General features: G+C 64.8%; 1 protein-coding gene across 5 annotated transcripts in view; it reads left to right on the top strand.

Annotated features, from left to right (window-relative positions):
* The window catches only part of IGHMBP2 (immunoglobulin mu DNA binding protein 2), a 96817-nt gene that overhangs the window by 17459 nt on the left and 66177 nt on the right, over positions 1-13181 (top strand). For 4 of the 5 annotated variants that reach the window (XM_086676664.1, XM_086676663.1, XM_086676666.1 and 1 more), the window contains 5 exons: positions 98-192; positions 1115-1238; positions 2071-2916; positions 5102-5274; positions 7703-8716. In XM_086676664.1, coding sequence (XP_086532790.1) covers positions 98-192; positions 1115-1238; positions 2071-2916; positions 5102-5274; positions 7703-7900 — 1436 coding nt within the window. In that variant the 3' untranslated portion in view covers positions 7901-8716. Of the gene's footprint in view, positions 1-97; positions 193-1114; positions 1239-2070; positions 2917-5101; positions 5275-7702; positions 8717-13181 lie in introns of those variants that run through there. The other variant, XM_086676665.1, reaches the window with a different exon arrangement.

The raw sequence follows: 13181 nt of genomic DNA, 5'->3' as shown, positions 1-13181 counted from the left end.
GGATGACGCTGTGTCCGCTGGCCGGGGCGGGTGGAGTCCTGAAGAAACCGGCACCAATGAGGGCGTGACCTGGACCCGCGGCCTGCTTGCTCCCCAGGAGAGGTGCGTCTCGTCAGCCTGCACGTCCAGGCCTTGGTGGAGGCTGGCGTCCGAGCGAGCGACATTGCCGTCATCACACCGTACAACCTCCAGGTGCGAGAGGGCCCCCTCTGCCAGTATCCGTGGGCTGCGGCTGACGGGAAAGGGGTGATTCATGGTCTCTTCTGACTGCAAACTCCAGGTGGAATCGACCACCTCACGACCGGATCCGGGGCTCACGTGACCTCAGCAAGAGCCTTTGTCCGTCTGTCCGTTTTACTTGCTCTAACGTGTCTGCCCCGTCCTGATGTCAGCCTTTGTTGGCTTTGTTTTCTGGCCAGCTTCCCGGTAGCCCTGTCCGGGGGCACTGTCCTTATGGGGCGGCCCCGGGGACCGCCTGACCCTCCACGGCATCTCCCACAGGGTCTCAGCTTTGGATCTTCCGCGTCGGGCTCGGGTCCCCATCCCTGAGCTGGTTGCCGTGGCTGGTGCGGGGTCCTTGCCCACCTCTGGGCGGGGGCACTGGCTGTGCTTCCTGGGACAAGCGTGGGCGGACAGGAAGATCGGGGTGCCGCCTGGAGGAGGGGTGGGGGTGGGCCGGCAGAACGACCCGTGCTCACTCCTTTCTTTTCTGCTCACGTCTTCTCTCTCGGCGCCTGTGGGCTTATCAGCAAAGCCTGTCTTCTTTGGTGGGAAAGATATGGCCACGGCAGGGTGTTGTGGGGTCCGTGGGCGGGCTGCCACCCCTTCCCGGCGTGTGGACACCACACCAAGGGGCGTCTGAGGCAGGTGGCTGTCGTGAGCCAGAAGAGCTGGTGTGATGTCAGCGCTGGGGCGTGGGTCACGTCCGACCTGTTCACGTGCTGCCTTGTGCGTTCACGGACACCTGTCGGACAGCGGCTCCGGGGCTCTGCAGGGCTTCCGTGCAGTGGTTTTGGTTCTGCAGGCTGAGGCCCTCGGCGGAGTCCAAGGGCGGAGTGTTGGGGCCGCCCTGGCCTGAGCTGTGATGGGGACGCGGCCTTGCTTGGTGTTCCAGGTGGACCTGCTCAGGCAGAGCCTCGCTCACAGGCACCCCGAGCTTGAAATTAAGTCGGTCGATGGCTTCCAGGGCCGAGAGAAGGAGGCTGTGGTCCTGTCCTTCGTCAGATCCAATAGGAAAGGTACGTGGGGCTCAACAGACTCCTCTGGGGCAGCACAGAGGAGGGTCATCCGGGGGATGCGTACCAGATTTCTGCTCCGGGCTGTGCAGGGCGGTGCGAGTGTGGCCTCCGTGAGCTCAGCATCGGGCGAGAGGCGGGCGAGAGAGCGGGCAGGGGTGGGGTGCAGTGAGGCCCTGACCGGAGCCACCGGGGCCGGGAGGATCCCGAGGGGCTGCCTGTGAGCTGGGTGTTGTGGGGGGGGTGTGGGGGGGCAAAGCTGGAGGCTGAGCAGCGTGCAGGTGCGGGTGTGCTTGGACCACCTGGCATCCTGCCCCGGGGGCGGGCGGCGGGGCTGAGGCACAGAGCCTGGCTTTTGGCCTCAAGGTGCAGTTGGCCTCAGGGCCTGGTGTTTCCGCCACTGGGGCTTGTGGGTCCTCCATGTGGAGGGCGTGTGGGACCCTGAAAGGGCTTGTCTGGGCTTCGTAAGGTGCTTTCAGTGGAAGGTTGAAGGCAGACAAGAGAGGTGGGATAGACGGGGGTTGGGGACGGGGGAGAAGCTACTGGAGCACCCCCCTCGCTTTCCCGGGTCTCGGCTGCAGCCACCTCCTGGGCTGGGCGGAGGGAGGAGCCCGTACTTGGAAGTGACCGACGGTTTGGGGGTCCCACACCCGGACCGGGTGCCGTGGAGCCAGACTTGGGAAGCCGGGGTCAGGCAGCAGGGAGTCTGTGCAGGCATGATGTCCCGGCGGTCGCTGGAGGGGGTGTCGGCTGATCCCCGCGGTGGGCAGAAGCGTTGATTTCCTGTTCCTCAGTCTTGGGTCTGCTCGGCCACTCACTCTTGCCTCGTTCGCAGGCGAAGTGGGTTTCCTCGCCGAGGACCGGCGGATCAACGTGGCCGTCACCCGCGCTCGGCGCCACGTGGCAGTCGTGTGCGATTCGCGCACCGTTAACAACCACGCCTTTCTGAAGACCCTGGTGGATCACTTCACGGAGCACGGCGAGGTGCGCACGGCCTTCGAGTATCTCGATGACATCGTCCCTGAAAACTACTCCCACGAGAGTTCCCAGGGCCACGGCCAAGCTGGTGCGAGGCCCCGGGGCCCTGCCGCGGCTGCCGGGAAGCCTCCTGGAAGCTGGATGCGGGAGGGGGTTCGGGAGGCCCCGGCCGCCGCCGGGCTGCGGCGGAAGACGCCTGGCGGGAAGCCCTTGGGCCCTGAGGTCAGTTCTCAGCCCAGCCTCAACGGAGGCGGCCTCTGCCCGGAGGCCGCGGACGGCAGAGACCGCGCGGACCGCTTCAGGGCTGAGATAGCGGAGTTTGTGGCGAGTGAGAACACGCGGCTGGAGTTTCCCGCGTCCCTGAACTCACACGACAGGATGTGGATCCACCAGATAGCAGAGGAGCACGGGCTGAGGCACGACAGCACCGGTGAAGGGAAGAAGAGGTTCGTAACCGTGAGCAAGAGGGCCCCGCCTGCCCCGCCGCCTCCAGCGGGCGGCCCCACGGCCCCTGGCCCCACGGAGGCGGAGCCCCCTCCCGGGGAGCAGAGTGGCCGGGACCCCCCGGATCTGAAGGCTCTGCACCTGGAAAGGCTGCAGAGGGAGAAGAGCCGGCGGGAGCCACAGGCCGAGCAGGGGCAGCAGGCCTCGCGCTCAGGGCCACGCAAGTTACCGGAGAAGAAAAAGAAGAAAGAAGCAAAAGGTAAGCGAGTTTACCTGAGGAGAACACAAGCTCGGTGTCCCCTTAACGGGGGCGTTTGCCCTGTTTGAAATCCCCCACCCCCTCCCCCAGAATTGGGACGTCCTCTTGGTGCCACGGCCCTGATTCCGTGTCCCGCGCCTTGTTTTTAATCAGTTAGGTGTGAGCTCCCCGAGGGTGGCGATTGGCCACAGTGACCTCTGCCCCCCGGCTCCTCAGGTGGGGCCTGGCAGGTAGGCAGCCATCGGGGTGCAAGAGCCAGGGGGAGGGGACGAGGACGGCGAGCAGGAGCCCTCGGGCAGTTACGGACCCCCGTGCGGGCGGCAGTCTCGTTCACTCACAGCCCAGCTCGCACGTCCGCCGTCCCGGGTCCCCGTCCCAGGAAAGGGGCCGCCTGCGTCCTGCGATGCCCCGTGGGGCTGTTTGCTCTGCCCCCGTCCCGCGCAGTGGTGGGGCATCCACGGGCATGACACGGATTTCCTGCAGACTCTGGGTAAAGTCGTACTCCTGCTGTTGTCCTCTGAGCAGGGCCACGGAGCGTTTGCTTCTTTCACTGAATTCCTGGGAGCAAAGCCGCGTGGGAATCACAAGCGTGATTCCTGGTCTGTGAAAGCACCACAGAGCGGGGGTGCAGCCGATGTCGTTCTGGGGGACTTAGCGGCCTCTAGGCGCCCGGCCGTGTGCTGGGGAGCGAGGTCAGCCCTGCTGCCCAGGAATGGGTGTTCTGGCAGAGGATGGAAATGTCAGGTGCCTCTTTAAACCACACCGAGAAGGTGCTGAGTGCCGTGCAGGGCAGATGCTGGGACGAGATGACAGGAGGACCTGGGAGAAGGTGTGTGGTGTGGTCAGTTGAGGACAGAGCATCCTGGGGAGACTTTGCCCCATGTAGGGGACGGTAGCACCACTTAGTTTTGAAGCGTTTCTTCAAGCCGCCTCCCGATTTCGCCTTGCCGCTCAGGTCAGAGCGTGACCCAGGGGGACAGGTCCCCAGAGGCTGTGCCGAGGTCCCAGCAGCTGAGAAGCAGAGGCCAGTCTGAGCGGCCCCCTCGGGCCATGGCTGGGGGCCCCCGCGGGGAAGGGTGCCTCTGAGTGATCAAGGGCTGCCTGTCCCTCTGGAGGGCTGGGGGAATGACAGGTGCTCAGGCCCGCGGGAGAAGCGGTCAGTGCTCTGTTGATGAGATCTCATTTTCCGATTGGGGCCCGAACACCGTCTGCCTGGTCCCTGCGGCGTGTCCCTTTCCCGAGGTTGCCAGTGAGCAGCCAGCACCTTCTCAGGCCTTCTCTGAGCTCCCCTGGTGCTGCTCCTGGGGCATCAGCACATCTGGCCCTCCTTGCTCTCCGTAGAGCTCGCCTTCTACCACAGCCCGTCTGGGGGGACAGGGGAGGGGCACGTCCCCCTTCACAGGTGGCCCTGCCCGGAAGGGTGGCAGTGGCTGCAGCGGGGGAACTGGGAGGCCCTGTGGTGTACCAGCTGCCCCTCCCCGTCCCCTCCGAGGCTGACCTGGCCCGTGTACCTGGCCCCGCGGTGCGCCTCTTGTAGAGAATCTGCTCGGGGAAACGGCACGCCGCCTCGCCTTGTCTGTGCCCGTCAGCCACATAACTGACGAGAGCCACCCGGCTGGTGCCCCCCCGTGTTCCCTGCATGCCTGTGTCTGCGCGTGCGTTTGTGGTGGGGGCGTGTGTCCCACAGAGTTACGGGTGCGTGTGACCTCGTGTTCTTTTCCACTCGTGAGCGTTCCGCAGGAACTTTCCAGGACTTGTGCGCACCTGGTCAGGAAGCTTACGGCCCCCTGGTGCTGGGGCCTGTGACTACGCCCTGGTTCACCTGGCCGTCCCGGGTACGGCAGCGTCCGTTGGGCTTCGTTTGTACAGTCGATGGCGTGAGGCGCGTTCTTGTCTTTAAATGTGTGCTCAGTGAAAGAGGATGTGCTTTTCAGAGGCGCTCTCCGTGGGCTGCCACCCCTTCCGGGGAGTCCGCACGGTGCTCGCACCTCCTGGCAGTGACGGTTACTAGCTCGCTGAGGAAGGGCCACCCCGGGCTGGACGGAGGGTCATTGCCTGTTCACTGAGCCCGAAGGCAGGAAGCTGGGCAGAGCGGCTCCGTGGGGGTGAAGGTGGGTCCAGCGGGGGAGTTCTCGTCCTGCTTCTGTGTCCTTCCCCCGTGTGAGTGACGCTTTTCTTCCCCTAGGACACGTGGCCATAGACTTGCCCGGTGAGGAGGACTTCGATGCCCTGGTCTCGGCCGCCGTGAAGGCCGATAACACCTGCGGCCTTGCTAAGTGCACAGCCAGCGTCGCGACCCTGGGTCAGCTCTGCCTGCACTGCGGCCGCCGCTTCTGCCTCAGCCACCACCTGCCGGAGGTGCGCTGGCCCTCCTGGGGCTCGGGACGGTGGGTGGGGGGACGGTGGGGCTGTGTCTCCGGGGCTCGGTCCTGGCCAGATGCGCTCCCGACAGAAAGGGTGACGGGTCACGAGCACGGAGTCTTTGAAAGCGGACACAGACCTGGGCTTGGTTTCTGACGCGTCACATTACAACCCAGCCGGTGGGAGTTCCGGGCAGAGAGGATCTTGTTTAAGCGCGTTTGGGGTCTTTCGGTGGGATAGTAGAGGGGAGCTGGGGCCTCTGGCCCACGGTCTGAAATGGGCTGGCTGCCTGGCCTCTGCTTCATTCGTTCCTTGAGCAGGAGTGGCTGGGGATCTCCGCCCCGGGGGGCATGGGCCGTGGGGACCTGGGTGTGAGAGCAGTGGATGGTGTCGGGTGCCGAATGTGTGGAGGGAGGGCCTCTGGCGGCAGGGGTGGGGAGCCGGGCCGGGGAGGGCATGTGGGCAGGGCCCCGGGGAGGGGGCACATGCATGCAGCTGGGAGCAGAGCAGGGGGCAGGGGGTCAGGGGTGGAGGCTGAGAGGGCCTGGCTCTGGAAGCTGCGCGGAGCGTTGGAGACCTGGCCGGGGTGCGGAGGAGGTCTCCGGCAAGGCTGGGAGGTCCTGGGGCCTCCCCTGGGGCGGGCAGTGGAGGGCGCACGGTGGCCCCGGGGGGTTCTGGTTTGGGCCGTGGGAGGAAGGCAGTGGGGCTCTTGGAGGGAGAGGGAGGGGCAGGCACAGGGGAGGGATCGTGGCACCTGGGGCGTCACTGTCCTGGGCCACCTACGTGGGGGTCCTCACCGTGTCCCCACGCTCTGGGTCAGGGCTTGTAGTGCTTGCCCGCAGGGAGCTCTGCTGCCTCCGACCCTGGAAGGGGCCTTCTCCCTCCCCTCTCCCTCCCTCTTTTCCCCTCTCTGCCCCCTTCTTCCCCCTCCCCTGCTCTCCCCCACCTCCTCACCTCTTCTCCTCCTTCATCTTCTCTCCCTTTCTCTACCCGCTCCGCGCCTCCCTCTCTTAACTTCCCCATCTTTCCCTCTCCTTCTCCCCCCTCTCCCCCTCTTCTCCCCCCTCCCCTACTTCCTCTCCTTCTCGCTCTTCCTCCCCTCCCTCCCCCTCTTCCCTTCCCTCCTTTTCTTCCCCCTCCCCCTCCCTCATCCTTTTCCTCTCCCTCACACCCTTCCTCCCCTTTGCCTTCCCGCCCCTCCCCCCCCGCACATGCACACTTTCTCCACACGCACGCACACACACGCACGTGTGCAGTCTGTCGATGCCTGTTGACAAAGTGTATGGTGTTCTAGAAAGATTTTCATCCAGAGCGTTTAGAAATGGCCAGATGCCAGGTTTGGGAGGCCAGCGTGCGTTACCGGCACGGCCTGTGCTGGTCCCTGGTGCCGGGCGGTGGGAGCCCGCAGGGGCGAGCGGACCGTGCGGTCCTCGTGCCGTCCGTGGAATAGCCGTCTGAGCACGGATACTGCCGCGGGCCGGGCCGCGAGTCTGTCTGCTCCGAGCTGCTCTGCGGGATGAGGCCCAGGGCTGGGTGGCAGGGACCTGGCCTCAGAACCCGCTGTGTCACCTGCTCCCCTTGAGACGTGGGCAGATTCACTCCGCCCAGCCCTCGCCGAGGTGCCGGGAGGAGCAGCAGGCCGGTGCTGGGTGTGGAGGAGGAGGGCCGGCCCGAGGGCCGCCCGGAAGGCGCAGGAGAGGGGGACGCCCGCCGAGCGGGGAGGGGGCGCGCGCGGCACAGGGGTGCGGTGGGCTGTGCACAGGGGGCTGGGCGAGCCGCTGAGCTGTCTGTTCCGGGGCCTTGCTGAGTCCAAACTGGGTCCCACCCGGCAGTTCCCAAGGAGGCAGCCTTCATTTGTGCAACGGGGAAGCCCGGGCTTTCCAGAAGAAGCCGTGACTCGCACACGTGGCACCGTGGCCTCAGTGCCCGGCGCTGGGGAAACGCTCAGGGGCCTCCTTCTGTCTTCCTTCTCCTTTCAAGAACGGAAGGGGTCGTGTCAGAGCGTCCTCGAACCGCCGGGGCACGTCATGAGCTGACGCACGTTTCGGAGCTCCTGGGACGGGCCTAGCACTGGGGTCCGGTTAGAGAAAACGGCCTGTCGCCCGGAGCAGCCTGCTCGTGCTTTGGCTGCGTGCTCGTGGAAAGGCGGTGTGGCTCGCGGGGGCTCGCGCTCTGCTTTCAAATGCCACTGCTGGTGGCACACACAGTTGTGACGTCCCCCTGTCAGAGGACGGCGTGGCTAAGCCGAGGGCGGGGCTGGAGGCCGGGTGCGGGTGCTCCCTCCGGCCCCCCCAGCCCTGAACGTGCAGGATCCGGGTGCAGGAAGGGTCAGGAGCCCTCCAGGACCTGGTCCGGGGGCAGCAGGCAGAATCGCGGGGCCTTTGTCCCCCCTTGGCTCAGCACCGACTGCTGTGTGCCCCCCCAGATCCACGGCTGTGGGGAGAGAGCTCGCGCCCACGCCCGGCAGAGGATCAGCCGGGAAGGAGTCCTCTACGCCGGCAGTGGGACCAAGGACAGGTCCCTGGACCCAGCCAAGAGGGCCCAGCTCCAGAGGAGGCTGGAGAAGAAGCTGGATGAGCTGACCAGCCAGAGGAAGAGTAAACGGAACGAAAAGGAGAAGTGACGGGCTTGTGTCTTTGGAAGAATGGGTGAGGGCGAGCACGGCTGCCTTCCGCTTCCTTGCGGCCGCTCCCCGTGACAGCGTGCAGCCCGACCCACCTGCCTGCGCCGCGGCCACGTGGGGCTCGGGATCTGGGGGAGAAAGGGTGGGCTCTTCTAACCTGACGGGAGGGTGCCCGGGCGTGTGGTCAAGGCCAGGTAGCCCTCTCCCCGGGCATGCCCACACCCTACGTCCTCCCCGTCACTGCCAGGACCATCGCCCGGTGCATTCTCTCCTTCCCGGTCAGAACCGAACCCCCCCCCCACCCCATCTGAATCTTGGGGTGTTGCCGTGAGGGTCAGTAAGTTCCGTTGGAGACGTGCCTCTGTGTCCCCTGCCCGGGTCCGATGCCCCCTCAGGCTTTGTAAAAGTAAATCCCGTCAGGGCCCGGCCGGCTTTCGGCCCATCAGAGTGAGGGAGAGCACCCCAGAACTCAGTGCGCCTGAGATGGGCTCTGAGAACGTTCTCTGGGGCGCTCCTCCCGCACGTCCCCCTGCAGCTGGCTCACCCTCGTCCGTCCGTCCGTCCGTCCGTCTCCCGTCCCCTGTGGCTGCCGTGAGCCACCCTGTCCCGCGGGCGGCAGACACACCTCGGGCTGCACCTGCGAGGTCTGGAGGGCCCCTCGCGTGTGGCCTGTGCGGGCCCTGTGTGGGTGGAGGTCTCTGCCGGCTGCCTTATTGAAGAGAGCCTCAGAGGCGCGTCCTGTTTTAGTCCCAGGGTGTTATTTGTGTCAACGGGGTAGAAATTATTTGAGAAAACAATAAAGACACACGCACATCACCCGGTGTCTGTTACGTGTTCACGGGGAACGTGCTGTCCCGTTTGCTCAGCGTCTCTTTCGCGAAGCGAGGGGCCCAGAGCTCAGGGTGCGCTGATGCTTGCTCTCAGCTCTTGGCCTCCAGACGGCATGAACTGCACTCTGAGCGAGGAGGGGGACGCGCAGGGCCACTGCAGGGGTGGGGGGGGGGAGCTCGTCCCGTTAACAGATGCCAAGAGGAGGAAAAAAGATCCCCGTTCGACTTGCCTTTCTACCGGTTGGAGCGAGCGTTTGAAATCGGGAAGGTCGGGGAACCAGGCCGGGCTCCGTGGCAATACCGTGGCAGAGCGGCTGCCCCCCCCCGAGGGAAGAAAGAGGGAGGTGCCAGAGATGCTGCCTCCCTGGGGGCCCGGGGGTCTGCCCTGTGGGCTCAGAGCTGCCTCCCCCTCACGTCCACCCACCTGCTCTCGCCCGACTCGCGATGTCCCCTGCCTGCCTTCCACCGGCCCCCCGGCCCCCCTCGCGCAGACCTCGCGTTCTCTGGCCCTGCGTGCCGTTCGTGTCTCGGCCTCCCTGACCGGGCGTTCGAGATGTCTGCGTCGTCCTCAGGGGCCTCCTGGGCCTTATCCCCGTGCCGCTGCCCCCCCAACGCCGTTTACTCGGCACGTTTATTGCCTGTGTCTTCGGTGCCAGGCCCGCGTACGTGGGCCACTCTGCTTTGCTGGTGCTGGGCCGCCGTCTCGTGGGGACAGCCCGTTCCCACACGCAGGACGGTCGGGTGCAGTCCTCACCGCCCCCAGCAGCCCGTGGCGGGCGGCAGGCAAGGAGATGACCGCAAGGTGGGGAGTTCCGTGCACACGACCCGCTGCTTCACCGTTGTTGACGGGCACAGAGGCGCTCTCCTGGCTGCTGAGGACGCTCGCTCTTTCTTCCTGTCTTTGTGGCCACGGCCACGGCGAGGCCAGGTACAGGGACCGGCCGGAGTCCGGCCAGGGAGCATCAGGGTTCTAGCCTGCGCTCCGCACGCAGATGCTGAGAGGCATGTTGGTCGTTCGTCCTAAGGGTGTGGCTGGTAGCCAACCTTCCACCTGCAGGAAGCCTGTCCGCAGGAGAGGAGGAGGCCGACACGGAACCAGCCGAAAACTGGGGGAGGGAAAGAACACGATCACACTCTTTGAGCGCCTGGATCCAGCCACACCTGACCCCCACCCCATTCTTCCCGGTGTCCTGAACTAGTCTCCTTTCTCAGCTGAAAACAGTCTGTCTTGAGGTTCTGTCACTCGCTGCTAGAATGACCTTTGCCGGTCCCGTCGTGCCTTTGTGTATCCCTTTGGGTGCACCCAGCCCCAGCAGGGAGGCGGTACCGAGTCAGGACTCCTCTGCTCCTTAGAGAGGGAGCGAGTCTTGTACCTTCACCCACGTGGTCTTCCCGTGAGCCATCCTGCCAGGAAGAGCTCAAAGAAAGGCCGCGGGGCTTGGGCTGGGGTCGTGGGAGGCCTCCGCGAGTCCCCGCCTCCCTGAACCTGTCTGCTCCTCGGCCATGAGCTCACGGGGTTGAGACCGTCTTCACCTCGCCAGCCGTGCCGACAGGCCCACAGGATGATCGATGGGCAGTGTCACGTGTTGCAAGACCTGGGTGTGGGTTAGCAGGCTCCGTGGCGGTGGCCCGGCATGGGGTTCGCTGTGGCCCCCATGCCCACCCCCCCCCCCCCCCCGGAGCCTTCACCCTCCACCGCCGACCTCCATTCAAGCTGGTCTTGACGCATCGTTGAAATATCAGAGTTGACCATTGCAACGCGTAAAGCTGCTGTTTGTCGCCCCAGAGAGACCTTGTTGGGACAATGTCCGACATTTGGCCTGGACAGGGTAGCCCCCCAGAAAGGAAACAACGTGCCAAGCCTGACATCTTAGCCAGTGAGTGTGGTCTGCCGGTAACCCACAGGCTGCAGCCCTTCCTGGGGGAGCAGCCTGGAGCGGAGGGGTCCCTTCCGGGTGGGCGTGCTTCCTCTCCTCCGAGGCACCGAGGCGGGAGCCCTGCCTTTTGGGGGGAGGGGGCACCGTGGCACGAAACGGAGCCCCTGCTCGGAGTGTGTCAGCCCCGGGGCGGGGGGGGGGGTGGTTCATTCTAGATTCACCCCATGTGTGGCTCATGCCTCTGTTTCCTCATCTGTAAAGTGGGTAAAGGACAGGACCTGTCTCCCAGGGTTGCCGCAAAGATGAGTTAGTTGCTTGAAGGTCACCAGGCCCCCAGAGCGGTGCCTGGTGCTTCGGTGCTCAGGGGGCGCCCGCCGTCCTTGTTGTCTCGCAGAGCTGCGGCAAAGGTGAGGTGAAACACACAGCCCTCCGCTCAGGGCCAAGGCGAGGGCGCCCAGGGCCCCAGGCACTGGTCAGCTGCCGGCAGAAGGTGTGGGTGCAGCGAGCCCTGGCCCTCCGCGCGGGCACGCCGGGCTTCCTTCGGAACAGCAGGGCTCAGCCTCGCCCCCTGCCGGCGGCCCAGGCTGCCCACTCTGTGTTTACCCGGGTTGTTTGGAGCGTTACCCGGAGGGACCAGTGGGCTGACGGGCACCGCGCTGCTTTGGGACCTTTTAGGCCCAAGTTATAACCTGGCACTTAAAAGGAACTGTGTTCTGTGCCAGGAGCAGTGCAAAAGCTGCAGCCTTATTTGGTCTGGAAACTTCTTTGCTTGGACGAAAAGCGGACTAAGTAAGCAGGCTTCTCATCCGGGCGGGCAGATTTTTAATTGTGCTGGGGATGGGGCGTCCGGTCCGAGGATCCTTCTGTTGGTGGCTGCCCGGCCGGCCGGCCGGCCCTGCCCTCAGCGGCCAGCGAGCTGTCCTGGTGTGCGGCTTTATTGAAGGTGTGATGGTCACGCCGTGAACGTGAACTCTGCCAGCTGTCCCCCCACCCAACTCCCTCGTACCCGTTTGTAGTTATCAGGCCCGGAAGTTCCCCTCCGGCCTTAGTTTGCTGAGAGTTTTTGTTTATTTACTTGTTTATGAAATTGTAAAAAAAAAAATGTGTTATTTTTGGGAGAGTGCCAGCGGGGGAGGGTCAGAGAGAGAGGGGGACACAGAATCGGAAGCAGGCTCCGGGCTCCGAGCCATCAGCGCAGAGCCCGACGCGGGGCTTGAACTCACGGACCGTGAGATCGTGACCCGAGCCGGAGTCGGACGCTCAACCGACTGAACCACCCAGGCGCCCCACGTTTATACATTTTTTTGTTTTTTAAATCATGAATAGACTTGGGACTTCATCGTATGCTTTTTCTGTGCCTGTTGAGATGGGGTTTGTCCTCGGTTGTATGAATATGGCATTAGTTGATTTTTGCGTGTCAGATCAGCCTTGAACTCCTGGATGAATCCTGCCTGGCCACGGTGTTTAGTTTATGTCTATGTTGTCGAGAGGGGTAGGTGACCAAGGAATATTTGGAAACTACCGTTTTGGGACCTGCTCCAGATCACAAGTGACTGTCCTTCTATGGGGCAGCCACGGTTGGGTTCTTTTCGCGAAACGAGACAGAGAAGTCGGGACCTGGAGGCACAGACGCGCCCAAGGGTCCCCCCACGGAACGCAGCGCCCAGACCGTCCTCCGTTGTGACGCCCCTCACATTAGCCCTCACCCGGAGCGTGGCATCAGCAGGCAGGGTGGTCCCGGCCCGGCTGGCCTGTCACCTCTTGGGGTAGACGGCAGCGGGCCCCCACGTAAGGCCGTGCAGGGTGGGCTTTAGGGGCAAGTTGGGGGCTGCAGCTCTGGTGCCTGCTGGTCAAGTCACGTACACGGGCTGTCGCCACTCGGAGGAAGGGGTGCCAGCTCCTGGTTTGCACAGCGCTGCCGCGGAGGCTGCTGGCGGCCCTGGCTGTGGGCAGGGGTGTGGGTGCCGGGCTGGGATCACACCGCCGACCCTGCACAGGGAATTTCTGGTCTGTCCTCGTGTCTTTCGCACTCTTTCCTCGCGTGGAGAGGACAGAGCCTGTGGCTTCCTCCTTCCCGCCTTCCTCCCCCGCTCCCCGCCCTTAGGCCCCGGCAGACCCCATCCAGAGTGCGAGCTCGCTCTCTTAAATGTTCGGGAAAACGCCTAGATGCCGGTGGCCAGCGCGTCGTGGGGCAGGGTCCCGGGAGCCGCGGTGGTCCTGCCCCTCGCTCCCACCGTGCGGCCGCTCAGCTGTGCTCCGGGCGAGGCCTCCGCCAAGGACTCTATCGGTGGGGCAGCGGGGCTCTCAGGCCTCGCCGGGGGCGCCCCCAGCCCCGTCACAGAGGGCGGCCCGTGTTGCAGGAGGCCGAGGTGACATGGCTGGTTTATGCCGAGAGGCACCGCCCCCCACCCCCGTCTCTGAGCCGGTGGAGAAAGTTTTAAAAACACAGAGCCACACTCGAAAGAAGATAAACATCCGTGTTTTTTCCAGGCACCAAGCAGGGCGGTCAGCGGCGTGGACGCTGTGGGCCCGCGAGGTACCTGGTGTGGCGAGAAGCAGGAGGCGCTTTGCCGT

The sequence above is a fragment of the Puma concolor genome, chromosome D1, assembly GCF_028749965.1.
Source record: "Puma concolor isolate L17-30 chromosome D1, mPumCon1.1.hap2, whole genome shotgun sequence".
Classification (NCBI taxonomy): Eukaryota; Metazoa; Chordata; class Mammalia; order Carnivora; family Felidae; genus Puma; species Puma concolor.
This window is presented reverse-complemented; position numbering and strand designations above follow the sequence as displayed.